Source organism: Pongo abelii, chromosome 1 (genome assembly GCF_028885655.2).
Source record: "Pongo abelii isolate AG06213 chromosome 1, NHGRI_mPonAbe1-v2.0_pri, whole genome shotgun sequence".
NCBI lineage: Eukaryota > Metazoa > Chordata > Mammalia > Primates > Hominidae > Pongo > Pongo abelii.
Genome location: NC_071985.2, coordinates 19,138,279 through 19,153,477, shown reverse-complemented (window position 1 = coordinate 19,153,477; position 15,199 = coordinate 19,138,279). Strand labels below are relative to the sequence as shown.

General features: G+C 41.4%; 1 protein-coding gene across 1 annotated transcript in view; it reads left to right on the top strand.

Moving 5' to 3' along the window:
- GALNT2 (polypeptide N-acetylgalactosaminyltransferase 2) overlaps window positions 1-15,199 on the top strand; it is a 216,511-nt gene that overhangs the window by 102,800 nt on the left and 98,512 nt on the right. Inside the window, exon 2 of the mRNA XM_024247364.3 lies at window positions 8,985-9,078. Within this exon, the coding sequence (XP_024103132.1) occupies window positions 8,985-9,078 (94 nt within the window). The remainder of the gene's footprint in view (window positions 1-8,984; window positions 9,079-15,199) is intronic.

The following is a 15,199-nucleotide window of genomic DNA, read 5'->3' as shown; positions in this document are numbered from 1 at the left end:
GTTCATAGGGGATCGGATAGAGTGGTTCTTACATTTTCATGTTATATCTTGGGAAACTGAGGCTCAGAGAAGCAGCCTGAGTTGCCTAAGGTCATAGAGAAAGACCAGGATTTACTGGATATGCCAATGCATTTGCAAACCATTCCTAGTTGCATTTTCTATGCCCAGAGGTTCTAGACTCAACTGGCTGGGTCACTGATGGCCATTTCATCTGTGCGTAGCTATAGGGATTTAAATAGGAAGATTTTTGTTAAATGAAGGCAATTGACCGACTGTGCATGGAATGAATGTGCAGGATGATTCACCAGTTCTTCTGCCTGTTAGAGAAGTTAAATGGTTGAGAATTAATAATTATGTGATTGTAGTTCATGACTTCAGCACAAGTCATTGTTACAGTTCTCAAATGTTGAGCAGCCCCACGTTATTCCCCACCAGCCTGTTTTTCTCTGAGTTTACACAGTAAAATAAGTGAAGTGGTGACCTTTATCATAACATATTTATTATTTGTGAGCAAGTGGAGTATGTATAAAGCAGTTTGTGACTTTGAATCCAAAATAGAAATTTGCCCTCCTCTCATTTTCACAGCATTGAGTTTCATGAACTAAGTTGGAGTAGTGAAAGTGAAACTGGAAATGCATGGATGAAGCCAGTGGTTCTGAACACTGAGAACTGCCTGGGAGCTTCTAGAAAAACCCCCAAGGCTGGGTCCCATTCCCTAAAGTTGTAATTATATTGGCCGGGGCAGGAACAGGCCTTGGGAAATCCAAAACTTGGCCTTTCTGTCTTGTTCCTCACTCTGTACTCTACCCAGGTCCTCATTCTTAAACCTTTCATATCTTTCGATTCTTGCCTAAGTAAAGGTTTTGGGAGCTGTTGGGCTGGAGCTTTCAAAGCTTCCAGTAGGCTGATCTTACTCCTCTACCTGTATTTTACCTGTTCTCCCTAGGTGATGAAACTAGGAGGGCCCATGGCTACTTCTGCTACATGGGGCACAAAACATGCTTCAGAAATATTTGAGAGACTGAATGAAGCCTGTCTTTGGTCTCTAGGGTATATATTACGTTCCCTTTCTATTCTAATGATGAGTAAGAGGAAAGATACCACTCTTTCTTGTAAACCAAACTGTTGTTGCTTTCAATGGGAATTTTTATTAAGAAGCAAAAACTGATCTCTTTTATAAATGCATAGATACCAGTGTTTTACACAGTACAGGCTTCTGGTTTTAAGAGAACTTTTGCCATGGTTCAGAGTGATCTTACTAGCCTAGTATATTAGTTTGTTTTGCATTGCTATAAAGGAATACCTGAGACTGGGTAATTTAGAAAGAAAAGAGGTTTATTTGGCTCACGATTCTGTAGGCTGTACAAGAAACATGGCAACAGAATCTGCTTCTGGTGAGGACTTCAGGAAGCTTTTAATCATGGTAGAAGGTGAAGGGGAGCAGGTGTGTCACATGGCAAGAGAGGGAGCAAGAGAGAGAGGGGAAGAGGTGCCAGGTTCTTTTAAACAATCGAAGCTGTGTGAACTCTTTCCTTTACCATGGGGAGAGCACAAAGCCGTGCATGAGGGATCTGCCCCCATGACGCAAACACCCCCACCAGGCCTCACCTCCAACATTGGGGATCACATTTCAACATGAGATTTGGAGGAGACAGATATCCAGATGAAATCACCTAGTTAACTCTGGGGTTCTTTTTTCAGGACCCTTTCCCAGTGAGTTAAAATTAAATTTGTGAGTTTATTAATAGGTCACACCAGCCTATTTGGAAAGTAAAAGTTTTTTTGCCTTCTTGTGAGAAGACCTGAAGATTATTTCTCTACACTACCCTGGTGGAACACCAACCTTGAAGAATTAGAAATAAGTCCTTCTGCTTCTCCCATGGGTCACTTTGTAGGGAAAATGCTTGATCAGGGGAGGTCTTGGTCTTTAGCGGGAAACAAGTCTACTCTGTAAAAATTTGCTTTCGAGTAAACAGTATTTTAATTAGTTTGTAATGTCTTAGCTTGGCAGCTTAGCTTAGTCTTACCTTTTGAGAAATGGGCTGTGAAATATAAATTATTACATCATTTAAAAATTTCTGGCAACCTGTTTTTTTCCCCAAAACTTGAGGGTTGCTGTGTGGATTGGCTGTAGTGGTAATTACTGAAAAGTCATCAAATAACAGTGAAAACTAGACAACTAATGAGAAGGAAATCAAGTAGTCATTCAGATAGTATTTTTGGTAATTTAATCTGCCTCTGACCATATGGTCTAGTCAGCTGAAATAATTTAACAGTGACAACATATATTTCAGTAAGCAGAGATTAAAAACAGCCCATTTATTTTCTGTTTTCTCCCGCAGTAATATTTTTATATCTCTGTTAACAAATATGATGTTTGCCATTTAAATTATATGGAAGCAGCTTTGGATGATTTAGCAATATACATAACATTTATTCTTTGTTATTATCTAGTTTTATGTATGTAAGCATGTTTATTTTAGTGGTGTTTCATAATTCAAAAATGTTACCAGAGGTGGTAATTGTATTTATATTGGACATGGGTAAGACATCAGCGTGAGATGAAGCTACATTTTTGCTGCACAGACTTTTGCTGCTTGTGACTCAATTCTTGAGCTTCCATCACCTCACAGCCCCTGCCCCCACTCCTGCCCCACACAAATGACTGGCTAGGTGCAGCAGTCTCTGCCACTAGCAAGCCTTATGGCATTGATAAATGTAGTGGTTTTAGGATATTCTAAATATTAACCAATTTTTTATTATCCTCCTCTCAAAACTGGAGGCTGGTCTCAGCTCCACCAAACCCAATTTCACGTGAGCTGGACATGGTGACATGGTTCATTGTTTCTAAAGAACAGACAGGGCGACAGTGAGTGATTTCCAAGACTAGGCCATAAAAGGCATCATGGTATTTCCCTTGCTCTTGTACGTGCCCTCTTCCTCATATTCACTGGGGAAGCCAGCCGCCTCTTTCGAGGACACTTAAGCAGCCCTATTGGATGGGCCCCATTGAGGAACTGGGGCCTCCTGGCCATGTGAGTTACACATCTTAGAAGCAGACCCTAGCCCTAGGCTAACCTTCAGAGAACAGCAGCCCTGGCCAAAATCTTTGCAGCCTCATTAGAAATTATGGGCCAGATCCATTCAGATTCCTGACCCTCAGACACTGTGTGAGGTAATAAACATTTATTGTTTTAAGCTACTGAGTTTTGCAGCAGTTGATAAGTCATGTAGCCCTTCTGGATCCTTTTTTCCAATCCTCTGGGAAATGAATGGTTGGACTGCACAGTGCCCTGCACACATAGATTTGATCAATAGTGCCTAAGGGGCTTGCTCATCTTCCAGCGACTGTACCTCCTCATCCCCATGGCGCCTTTCCTCCTCCACTCCCCTGAACACTTGCCTTTGGCAACTGAGCCAAGAACACTTCTTATTTTTTTCTTATTTGGGTCAGAGACAGAGTATACTGGGAATATTCTATTAACAACGAAACCGATATTTACACTTAATTAGTTTCCATAACTATTTAATAAACTCACCTGTTGGGTTTACTGCTTCTGAAAATAGTGTCATAGTATTTAGATGTCATTGCTACTTTATGTACTTAGAAATAGGATGAATTTGAGCTGCTGTGCTCTCTGATTATGGCAGGTAAGTAGATGTTGCTCAGCCATGGATTCCCATCTGATTGCACTCATGGCCTGGTTTAATTCCATTTGTGCCTCTGTTGTGTGCATCTGTAAGAACAATTTGGGAGATACATATTTTGAGGTTTTAGGATACAGAATTTTGAACCAGATTAAAATGTCTAATAACAATAATCACTACCAGCTGGGGTAAGTTAGTAAGTAGGAGAAGAATTAGAGTTCTCATTATCTGGCCCAGATTCCATTTACAAAGGGAGAGAAGACCGCAGCGCCATACTTTAGGGCATCTAGGTCTTTCCAGAGGCTGCGTGTGGATGCATCCAACACTCTAGACTAAGGGGTGATGCCAGGCAGGGCAGCGGCATTCTCCTGTCCCGTGTTTCTCATTTGGTTGACAGGGCATCCTAGACCTCTGGTTAAACTTCCCTGATGGAATGCAGTATTTGGTCAGAGCTGCTGAGCCCTCCATTGTCCACACTTTCCTGAAGCACCGTCTGTCTGTGGGGTAATCATTCTGCATTCACTGTCAACATCCCTCCTTTGAGGGTGGTGGAAACAAAGCAGAGATGGGTCTGCATCCTGGGAAATCAAAGCGGGCTTACAAGATCACAGGCTTTGAATTCTCTGCAACTTTTGACCCAGCATAAACCACATCATTACTTGTCTAATCTCAGCAGTTTATACTTGTCACTAAAAAGAGGACCTGTCTGTCACTGCATCGTTTTCCCCTTAAAAGGGAGAAAACACACAGATCTGTTGGTAGCACAGCCAGAATACCAGTGGCTACTGGGTGCAAGAGCCTTCTTCATACATTTGCATTCAGTACATTTCCATTTTTGAGCGGCACTGACGCTAGTGTAAATAAGTCTTATAATGTATGTAAATGTATGGGAGGGGGATTGTAACGAAAAGCTTCCACTGCAGAGTAGGCGAAGCCGATACAATCAATCTGAGTAAGTAGGGCGAAGATTCCTTTTTTTCAGCTGCATTTATTATTGAGCAACTATTGTAAGGCCACCAGCGCACTTGGTACCATAAGGATACAGAAGGAATATGACAGCTTTCCTTACCCTCAAAGAACCTGAAATCTTTTTGGATATCAAACATGGGCGAAGCAGGTAGCAAATGTAAAAGACCCCCAAGTGCTAACTGAATGTATCACCTACACAAGAACACCAGGCAGGCAGGGACCTGCTGTGCAGGAGGCATTGAGCCCAGCCTCCTAATCTTAGAGAAGTTGGACTCCGACACCCACTGCCGTTGGCAGAGGCACGGCTGGAACCGAGGGCTCTGGCTCTGAGGCCAGTGCTACTCCCCACGTGTCATGCGGGGTCTCCTCCTTTCCTACTTGTCCCTGCAGCATTGGCCTCTCCTCTCCCCTGCACTGGCACCTCACCCTCCCTGGGTGGTCTCCCTCCTGCTCACCAGTAGCTTTAATTACCCGGGGCCTTTTCGCAACCCCAGATTTGTGCCTCCATCTGTTTGCAGATGCCTCCTCTTGGTATCTCACAGTAGCTTCATCATTTCCAAACCAAACTCCTCTTTATTTCTTAGCATTGCTTCTTACCCTCCCCAGCAACTTTCTTGTATTTCTTCTCGGTGGACATCACACCTGTGTAGGAAGTGCTGCAGTCAGAAACCTGGGCTATCTTTGATTCTTCTTCCCCCTTGCACTCCTCCTGCTGCATTGCCAGCCCCTCCTAGTTGCACCTGTCTCCGCTCTGTCCCTCTGGGACCTGGACTGGCTCCAGCATGCCATCTTCCCGTTGCTGCATTACTGAAATGGCCTCCTGGGCTCTCTTGTGCCCTCTAGTCTGCCCCCACCTTATAGCCACAGTGATGTTTCTAGAATACAGGTGTCAGACTATCCAGCCACTTCCATGCCTTCCTGTTTTTGATCTTTCCCTTGTTCCATCTGTCTGGTACACCCACCACCGCTAGTCCCCATTGTTCCTTCTTGCCTCCCTTAGGTCTCCACCGAGGTACCACTTCCATGTACAGCCTTCCTGGGGGCCCTGTTCTACGCGTGGCGTGTGTCTCTGGGCCGTTGTTCCCCACACTTGTCTGTGGTGTCTTTGCATAGCACAGGCCAAGATGCCTGGCCCCTGCTGTGTCTCTAGGAGCTGACTTTCTTAATACCAGGCCAAGGCCCTCGGTAGGGGTGGGGAGAAGAGAGTGGGCCAAGACAAGCGTCTACAGACCAGTGGTGGGTTGAGTGTGGGTGCTCCATCAGACAGTGAACCTAGTCAGCCATCTTTGCAGGAATTTATTACTAGTGACCAGACATATTCTGAGATGAACGGTTAGTACAATGTCTTAATTGAACTTTGGCTATTTAGTTGGGGGAGGGAGGAAGCTATCTTATCTAGAGGCAGTACAGCTAAATGACTGAGACCATGAACTCCAGCCCTGAGCTCCCCAGGGTGTGGATCCAGCCTCATACGAACACTAAACGTTCAGTGCCTTGGCTTCGTCACCTGTAAAATTGGAATAGTAATAGCATTGCAGGGAGACGAGCATATGTGCAGTGTCCAGACTGCGGCTTGGCACCTCATAAATACTGTGTTAGGCAGCAGCCACCATGGTGGTTCCTCCTTTTCATTGTCCTCCCCTCCCCCTCCTTCCCCTCCTTCTCCTTCCCCTCCTCTTCGGCCTCCTCCCCCTCCTTGTCCCCCTCCTCCTCCCCCCCCTCCCCTCTTTCTCCTCACCCTCTCCCCCTCCTCCTCCTCACTGTCCTCCCCCTCCTCCTCCTCCCTGTCCTCCCCCTCCTCCTCCTCACTGTCCTCCCCCTCCTCCTCCTTGGGGGCTCCTCTTCCCCTTCCCCATTTTTACTGTAGGAGCAGGTAGTTAAGATGATAATCTGCAGTTTTTGACCTGGAAGTCCAGAACAAAACAGTCCTATGTGAGTGACCTCCTAGAAATGTGTTCTTGGGTTTTTATGACATTTTGAGAATCAGGCTCTTTTAATTTAGTTTAAATCGAGCCCTAGCCTGTCATTCCCACTCTGACTTACATAAAGGGCCAGATTTAGCTTTTTACCGGCTGCATAACCTGGACAAATTGCTTAGCCTATCTTATTTTATGTGTCCTCATTGTAAGACAGGAATTATAAAATGCAGGAATGAGAGAGGGTCTATGCTCAATGTTTGGTGCATAGTAGGTATTCGTAAATGGCAGGGCTTGTTCCATCTGCTTGGTACCTTGTCATGCCCTAATTATATGGGCATGAACTCACCCTGCACTAGTTTTATAGTAGGCATCGTTGATAGGAAGGAAGAAGGGAGGTTGAGGAGTGCTCACCCTGCACTAGTTTTATAGTAGGCATCATTGATTGGAAGGAAGAAGGGAGGGTGAGGAGTGTTACCTGTGGGCAAATCAGTCTTATTTGTGGGCACAAAAAAAGTTTATTTTCTGGGAAAACACTGATGGTTGACCTGCATGAATGTCAGATAATGACTACAGATAATGACTTTATTTTTACATGTAGAAAATATGCTAGAGTCACCAGCCCCACTGGCTTGTTCACTTTTGATTTTATTCAGCTACAAGTTTAAATGATTTGATCCATTAGCTGGTGTACCTAGGAGGCCAGATGCTGGGGTGGGGGGTTGAGAGGTGGGAATTATCAGCCACAGTGCTACAATCAAGCCTCAAAATAAAGATTAATACTTCATTAAAAGTCTGCAGAGTGTGACTGTGGTAATTTCATTACTTGCTGATTTAGTATTCACACGTATCTCCTTACTTTGTAAAGCCAGTTGGTGGGTTAAATTCTCTCACTGTTGCCTGTCTGCCAGGGTTCCCACAGAATCAGTGCCAGTAGTAAATTGAAAGTTTCTTTATAGCCAAGTAATCTCAAAAGCCAAGTTATAAATACATCTTTTCAAAACTTTTTTGCAGTAAGAATTATTTAAATTGGGATACAGCTGCATTTTAATACATTTGTTGCAGCGTGGGGTGAGACTTGCAAAAGTACATGGGACACTTAAAGGCCAGGAAGGCGTTCTGCTGGGTGGGTGGGGCTTGGACCCCCCGGCTGCAGAATGGTTTCTCTCACCAGCCTGCCAAGGCTACAGTTCTTCCCCTCCTGCCATTTTCATGGCAGCCCTGATGTGATAAACCCAGCTGTATCGCCTCATTAGAGAAGCAACGGAAGCAAAAGCTGGCCAAGAGATGGGGGAGTCTTAGGCACAGTTTCTGTCTAATTACCGCACCTCTTGAGTAAAAATGCAGACTATTGGCAAAGCAAGTTGCATTTGGAAAAAATGTGTCATTTGGCCCAGGCCCTGAGGTTTACCCTTCTGCAGCTCTCACTTTACATTTTAAGTAAAGAACCAAAACGTCTCCAGTGGTGAACGTGCATGCAGCACGCAGTCTGCGCTGGTCCAGAGGAGTGCTGGTGGAATAAACCCCGGGGAGAGCTGGGTTCCCCGCCCCGCAGGGAGGGATTACTGTTGCGCATCAGCCTAATCGCATCTGCTCAGGAAAATGGCCAACTGACAATGCTTGGCTCACAGGAGTCTGGTGGGAAAATTACTAGCCATGGGTTATTTCTGATTTGGGTTATATACAGAAACCTTTCTTATTTTAGTCACAGAAATCAGATTCCCAGTGGTGGAAAATATATTTAGCTCTGTGGTCGTGCAGTTGTTATTTAGTCTGATTTAATGTTGATAAATTAGAGTAAATTGTTTGCCCAGATGAGTTGAATAAATTCTGCCAGAGCTTATATCTTATTCTGTTTTCACATTGAGTCCTTAATATGTATCTCTGTTTCATTGGCAGTCCTATTAGAGTAAGCCCTAGAAAAAGCTTGGTGGCCCTACCCCCTGCTCCTGTGTTAGTCAGTGGAATTAAATCATTTAACACTCTCTGAGGGGAGCTCAAAGGAGCCCATAGGGAGAGTCTGGTCCTAAGATGTCCATAAACCACCTAAGATGTCTGGAGAGCTACCTGCATTTTAATAGTTTTAATTTAACCACTCTAGAATTATTTCATTTAATCCACTTTCCCTATCTCGCTTCCCCACCCTCACAAATCCCCAAAGCCCTGGGAGTTTTCGGAGTATTTCCTTCCCACAGATAAGCAATACAAATATAAAATGAAGAGAGAAATGCAAACCCTTGGGAAAGGTCATGTCTATACTTTTCTCCCCTTGCATCTTGACTCCCTAACAATTTCTGGTGTGTGGGGTCTTTAAGATGTGCCCTCCCTCCTGCTCATCAGTGCATCCCCAGGGCCAAGTGTTACTCTCCTAAGACTCGGTATGTATTGAACTGATGAATGAAGGTGTGCTTGAAGAACCAGTCAACTCATTCAGTGTCTTTGTTCCCCTAGGAGGACTGGAATGAAATTGACCCCATTAAAAAGAAAGACCTTCATCACAGCAATGGAGAAGAGAAAGCACAAAGCATGGAGACCCTCCCTCCAGGTACTGCCAGGGGCCAGGAAGCCATCTTGCTTTGAGCAAGTGATTGGGAGTGGACTGAGCGTGGCTCTTGGAGCAGGTGGTCTGTGGGGAGAAGCTAGATTCCATAGGTCAGCAGGAGACACCGCCCTAGAGCACTGCTTTGACAACTTCCATCGGACCCATTAATGGGTGGTCAAGTTAAAACTTTAATAGGAGGTGGCCAAAATGTGTTGAAAGAGAAAATAAAAATAGACTGAAGTAGAAAGTATATATTAGTATATATTAGTTCATGAAATATTTTTAATAGACTTTATTTTTTAGGGCGGTTTTAGCTTCAGAACAAAACTGAGGGGAAGGTACAGAGAATTCCTGTATACCTCCTGCACCCCCACCCCCAACACACATACAACCTCCTCCATTGTCAGTATCCCCCGACAGAGTGGTACATTTGTTATAATCCATGAACCTGCATTGACACGTCATCATCACCCAAAGTCTGTAGTTGTCATTAGGGTTCACTCTCGATGTTATACATTCTGTGGGTTTGGACAAATGCATAATGGCATTTAGCCACCATTGTAGTATCATACAGAGTCATTTCACTGCCTTAAGAGTCCTCCGTGCTCTGCCTGTTCATCCTTTCCTCCCCCAGCCCCTGGCAACCAGCAATCCTTTTGTTGCCTCTGAAGTTTTGCTTTTCTAGAATGTCAGGCAGTTGGAATCATAGGGTGTGTCAGCTTTTCAGATTAGCTTCTTTCACTGAGTAATATATATTCAATATATATTTATTTTAATATATTAATATAATTAATATAATATATTAATATTTAATATATAAGGTTCCTCCATGTCTTTTCATGGCTGGATAGCTCATTTCTTAATGAATTAATAGTCCATTGTCTGGGTGTATTAGTTTGTTTATTCACCTAGTGAAGGACATCTTGGTTGCTTCCAAGTTTTGGCAATTATGATTAAAGCTACTATAAATATCTATGTACCAATTTTCGTGTAGACGTAAGTTTTCAGCTCATTTGAGTAAATACCAAAGGGTATGATTGCTGGATCATATGGTAAGAGTATGCTGAGTTTTGTAAGAAACTGCTAAGTTGTTTTCCAAAGTGGCTGTTCCGTTTTCCATTCCCACCACAGTGAGTGAGAGTTCCTGTTTCTCTACATCCTCACCAGCATTTGGTGTTGCCAGTGTTCTGGATTTAGGCCACTCTAATAGGTGTGGAGTAGTATTTCACTTTTGTTTTTATTTTCAATTCTCTAATGACATACGATGTTGAGCATCTTTTCATAGGCTTATTTGCCATCTGTATATTTTCTGAGGTGTTCACGCCTTTTGCGCATTTTTAATCCAGCATTTCATTTTCTTATTGTTGAGTTTTAAGAGTCTTTATACATTTAGGATAATCATCCTTTATCAGATATGGGTTTTGTAAATGTTTCTCCTAGTCTGTGGCCTGTCTTCTCATTGTCTTGATAGTGTCCTAGAAGATTTTAATTGATTCAAATCTGGCTTATCAATTATTTCCTTCATTGTCATGCCTTTGGTGTTTTCTCTAAAAAGTCTTCACCATGACAAAAAGGTCACCTAGATTTTCTTCTATGTTATCTTCTATGAGTTTTATACTTTGGTGTATTTACTTATTTATTTGAGACAGAGTCTCACTCTGTTACCCAGGCTGGAGTACAGTGGTGAAATCTCAGCTTATTGCAACCTCTGCCTCCCAGGTTCAAGTGATTCTCCTATTTAAGCTTCCCAGTTGCTGGGATTACAGGCACCTGCCACCAAGCCCAGCTAATTTTTGTATTTTTAGTAGAGACAGGGTTTTGCCACGTTGGCCAGGCTGGTCTCAAACTCCTGACCTCAGGTGATCTGCCCGCCTCGGCCTCCCAAAGTGCTGGAATTACAGCGGGAGCCACCACGCCTGGCCTACTTTGGTGTTTTACATTTAGGTCTGTGATTCATTTGGAGTTAATTTTGTGAAAAGTGTAAGAGCTGTGTCTAGGTTCTTTTTTTTTTTGGCATGTGAGTGTCCAGGTCTTCCAGAAACATTTGCTGAAGAGACTCCTCTCCGCTTTATTGCCTTTGCTCCTTTGTCAGAGATCGGTTGGCAATATTCGTATGGTTCTATATTGGGGCTCTTTATTTGCTTCCATTGATCTATTTGTCTGTTATTCTGCCACTACCACACTGTCTTGATGACCATGACTTCATGTAAAGTCTTGAAGCCGAGTAGTGTTAGTCACCTTTGTTTTCTTTCAAGGTAGTTTTAGCTATTCCACATCTTTTGCTGTTCCATATAAATTTGTAAATTTTAGAATGAGTTTGTTAATATCCACAAAACAACTTGCTGGGATTTTGGCTCGAATTGCATTGAATCTATAGATCAAGTTGAGACTAACTGACATTTTGACCATATTGTCTTACTCCCCGTGAATGTCAAATAATTTTTCTGATACCTTTTATCAGAGTTTTGTAGTTTTCCTCATACAGAATTTATACATATTTTGTCAGATTTGTACCTAAGTTTTTCATTTTGGGAGTTTCTAATGTAAATGGTCTTGTGATTTTCACTTCACACTCCAGTCCTTTGTTACTGGTATATAGGAAAGCAGTTGACTTTTGTATATTGACCTCACATCTTATAACCTTGCTGTAATTGTTTATTAGTCCCAGGAAATTTTTGTTCATTGTTTCAGGTTTTCTGCATAGATAATCATGTGATCTATGAACAAATAGAATTTTATTTATTTTCTTCCAATCTTTATACTTTTTTTTTGTCTTATTTCATTAGCTAGGACTTCCAGTACAATGTTGAAGAAGAGTGGTGAGGGGTCATCTTTACCTTGTTCCTGATCTTAGTGGGAAAGTTTCCAGTTTTTCACCATTAAGTATGATGTTAGCTGCAAGATTTTTGTAGGTATTCTTTATCAAGTTGAGGAAGTTCTCATATATTCCTAGTTCGAGAATTTGTAACATGAATGGGTGTTGGATTTTGTCAAGTGCTTTTTTTGCATCTATTGATATGATCATGTGATTTTTCTTGCTTAGCTAATGGATATGATGGATTACGTTAATGGGTTTTCATTTGTTGAGCCACTCTTTCATAACTGGCATAAATCCTACTTGATGACGGTGTATAATTCTTTTTATACATTGTTGAATTTGATTTGCTTTATTTTGTTGAGAATTCCTGCATATGGTCATATGAGAGCTATTAATCAGTACCTTTTGTTTCTTTTTTTTTTTTTTTTTTTTTTTTTTAGAGAGAGAGTTTCACCATGTTGGCCAGGCTGATCTTGAACTCCTGACCCCAGGTGATCCACCTGCCTCAGCCCTGCCAAAGTGCTGGGATTACAGGCATGAGCCAGCACACCCAGCCATACCTTTTTTTCTTAAATGTCTTTGTCTGGTTTTTGGTATTAGGGTAATGCTGGCCTCATAGAATGAGTAAGGAAGTATTTCTTCTGCTTCTATCTTCTGGAAGAGATTGTAGAGAATTGGTATAATTTCTTTCTTTAAATGTGGGTCAGAATTCATCAGTGAACACACCTAGGCCTGGTGCTTTCTGTTTGGGAAGATTATTAATTATTGATTCAATTTCTTTAATAGATATGACCTGTTCAAATTGTTTATTTCTTCTTATGTGAATTTTGGCAGAGTATGTCTTTGGAGGAATTGGTCCATTTCATCCAGCTTATTGAATTTATGAGCATAGAATTGTTCATACTATTCCTTATTGTCCTTTTCATATCCATAGGATCTATAGTTATATCCCCACTTTCATTTCTGATATTGGTAAAGTGTGCCTTTTTTCTTTTTCACTTAGCCTGGTTAAAGGTTCATTGATTTTATTGATATTTTGAGAGAACCAGCTTTTGGTTTTATTTATTTTTTCTCTATTGATTTTCTGTTTTCAATTGTATTGATTTCTGTAATAATTTTTATTATGTCTTCTACTTACTGTGGATTTAACTTTCTCCTTTTTCTAGTTTTTTAAAGTAGAATCTTAGATGATTGCTTTTAGATCTTTCTTATTTTCTAATATATGCACTCAGTACTATAAATTTCTTTGGAAGCACTGCTTTTGCTGCATCTCACAAATTTTGATAAGTTCTGTTTTCATTTTTATTTACTTTGGGAATTTAAAAACATTTTTTCTTAAGATTTCTTCTTTGACCTCTGTGTCATTTAGAAGTGCGTTGTTTAGTCTCCACGTACTTTGGGATTTCCCAGCTAGCTATCTTTCTGTTATTGAATCTAGTTTAATTGTATTGTGTTCTGAGAGCACACAGTCTGATTTCTGTTCTTTTCAATTTGTTAAAGGTATGCTTTATGGCCCAGAATGTGGTCTCTTTTGGTGAATGTTCCATGTGAGTTTGAGAAGAATGTGTACTCTGCTGTTCTTGACTGAATTAGGCTATAGATGTCAATTATGTCTAGTTGATTGATGGTGTTGTTGAGTTCAACTCTGTCCTTACTGAGCTTCCTCTTGCAGGATCTGCCCATTTTTGATAGAGGACTATTGAGGACTCAAACTATAACAGTGAGTTCATTTATTTCTCCTTGCAGTTCTATCAGTTTTTGCCTCATGCATTTTTATGCTTTTTTTAGGCACATACACATTAAGGATTGTTGTATCTTTTTGGAAAATAGACTTTTAAAAAATCATTATGTAATGCTCTCTTGATCCCTTAAAAATTCCCATGATCTAAAGTCTACATTGTCAGAAATTAATATAGTTATTCTTACTTTCTTTTGATTAGTGTTAGCATGATAGATCTAACTTTTCTTGGTAAAGGCCATTCTTTATCATTTTACTTTTAATCTATGTGTGTTGTTTTATTTATAGTAGATTTGTTGTAGGCAACATACAATTGGGACTTATTTTTTGATTCTCACAATCTTGGTATTTTCTTTGGTGTATTTACTATATTTGTTATTGTTTTTTATTTATTGCCCTTATTCTATGTTTGTACTTTTACCTTTCACACTTTTTCTGCCTTTTGTCATTTTAATTGAGCTTTCTGTATGATCCCATTTTCTCTCTCTTCTCAGCATATGCATTATGTGTCTTTAAAAAAAATTAGTTGGTCTTCTTTCAGATAACACTATACTTTTTCACAGGTAGTGCAAGTATCTTATAATAACAAAGTATTCTTGATTCCTCCCTCCCATCCCTTATATCATTGCTGTCATTTTACATCCACATAAGCATATGTATATAATATATAAAAGAATACATGATAGAATATATTGTTGCTATTATTATTTCAAACAACCCATTATATGTTAGTTCAATTAAGAATAAGAAAAATAGGCGAGGAGCAGTGGCTCACGCCTGTAATCCCAGCACTTTGGGAGGCTGAGGCAGGCAGATCACTGAAGTCAGGAGTTCGAGACCAGCGTGGCCAACGTGGTGAAACACTGTCTCTACAAAAAATACAAAAATTAGCCAGGTGTGGTGGTGCGTGCCTGTAATTCCAGCTACCTGGGAGGCTGAGGCAGGAAAATCGCTGGAACCTGGGAGGCGGAGGCTGCAGTGAGCCGAGATCGTACCACTGCTCTGTAGCCTGGGTGACAGAGCAAGACTCCAACTCAAAAAAAAAAAAGGAAAAGTTTTTATTTTACCTTCACTTATTCCTTCTTTGATGCATCCTTTCTTCATGTAGATCCAGGTTTCTGATCGATGTTATTTTCCTATGTTAAAAGAGCTGCTTTTAACATTTTTTGCAAGGCAGGTCTACTGGCAACAAATTCCCTCAACTTGTGTTTGAGGAAGTTTCTATCCCTCCTTCATCTTTGAAGATCAATCTTTCTTTTTTTTTTTTTTTTTTTTTTGAGACAGAGTCTCGCTCTATTACCCAGGCTAGAGTGCAGTGGTGCTATCTCAGCTCACTGCAAGCTCTGCCTCCTGGGTTCATGCCATTCTCCTGCCTCAGCCTCCCGAGTAGCTGGGACTACAGGCGCCCACCACCACATCCAGCTAATTTTTTTGTATTTTTTTAGTAGAGACGGGGTTTCACCATGTTAGGCAGGATGGTCTCGATCTCCTGACCTCGTGATCCACCCACCTTGGCCTCCCAAAGTGCTGGGATTACAGGCGTGAGCCACTGCGCCTGGCCTGAAGAT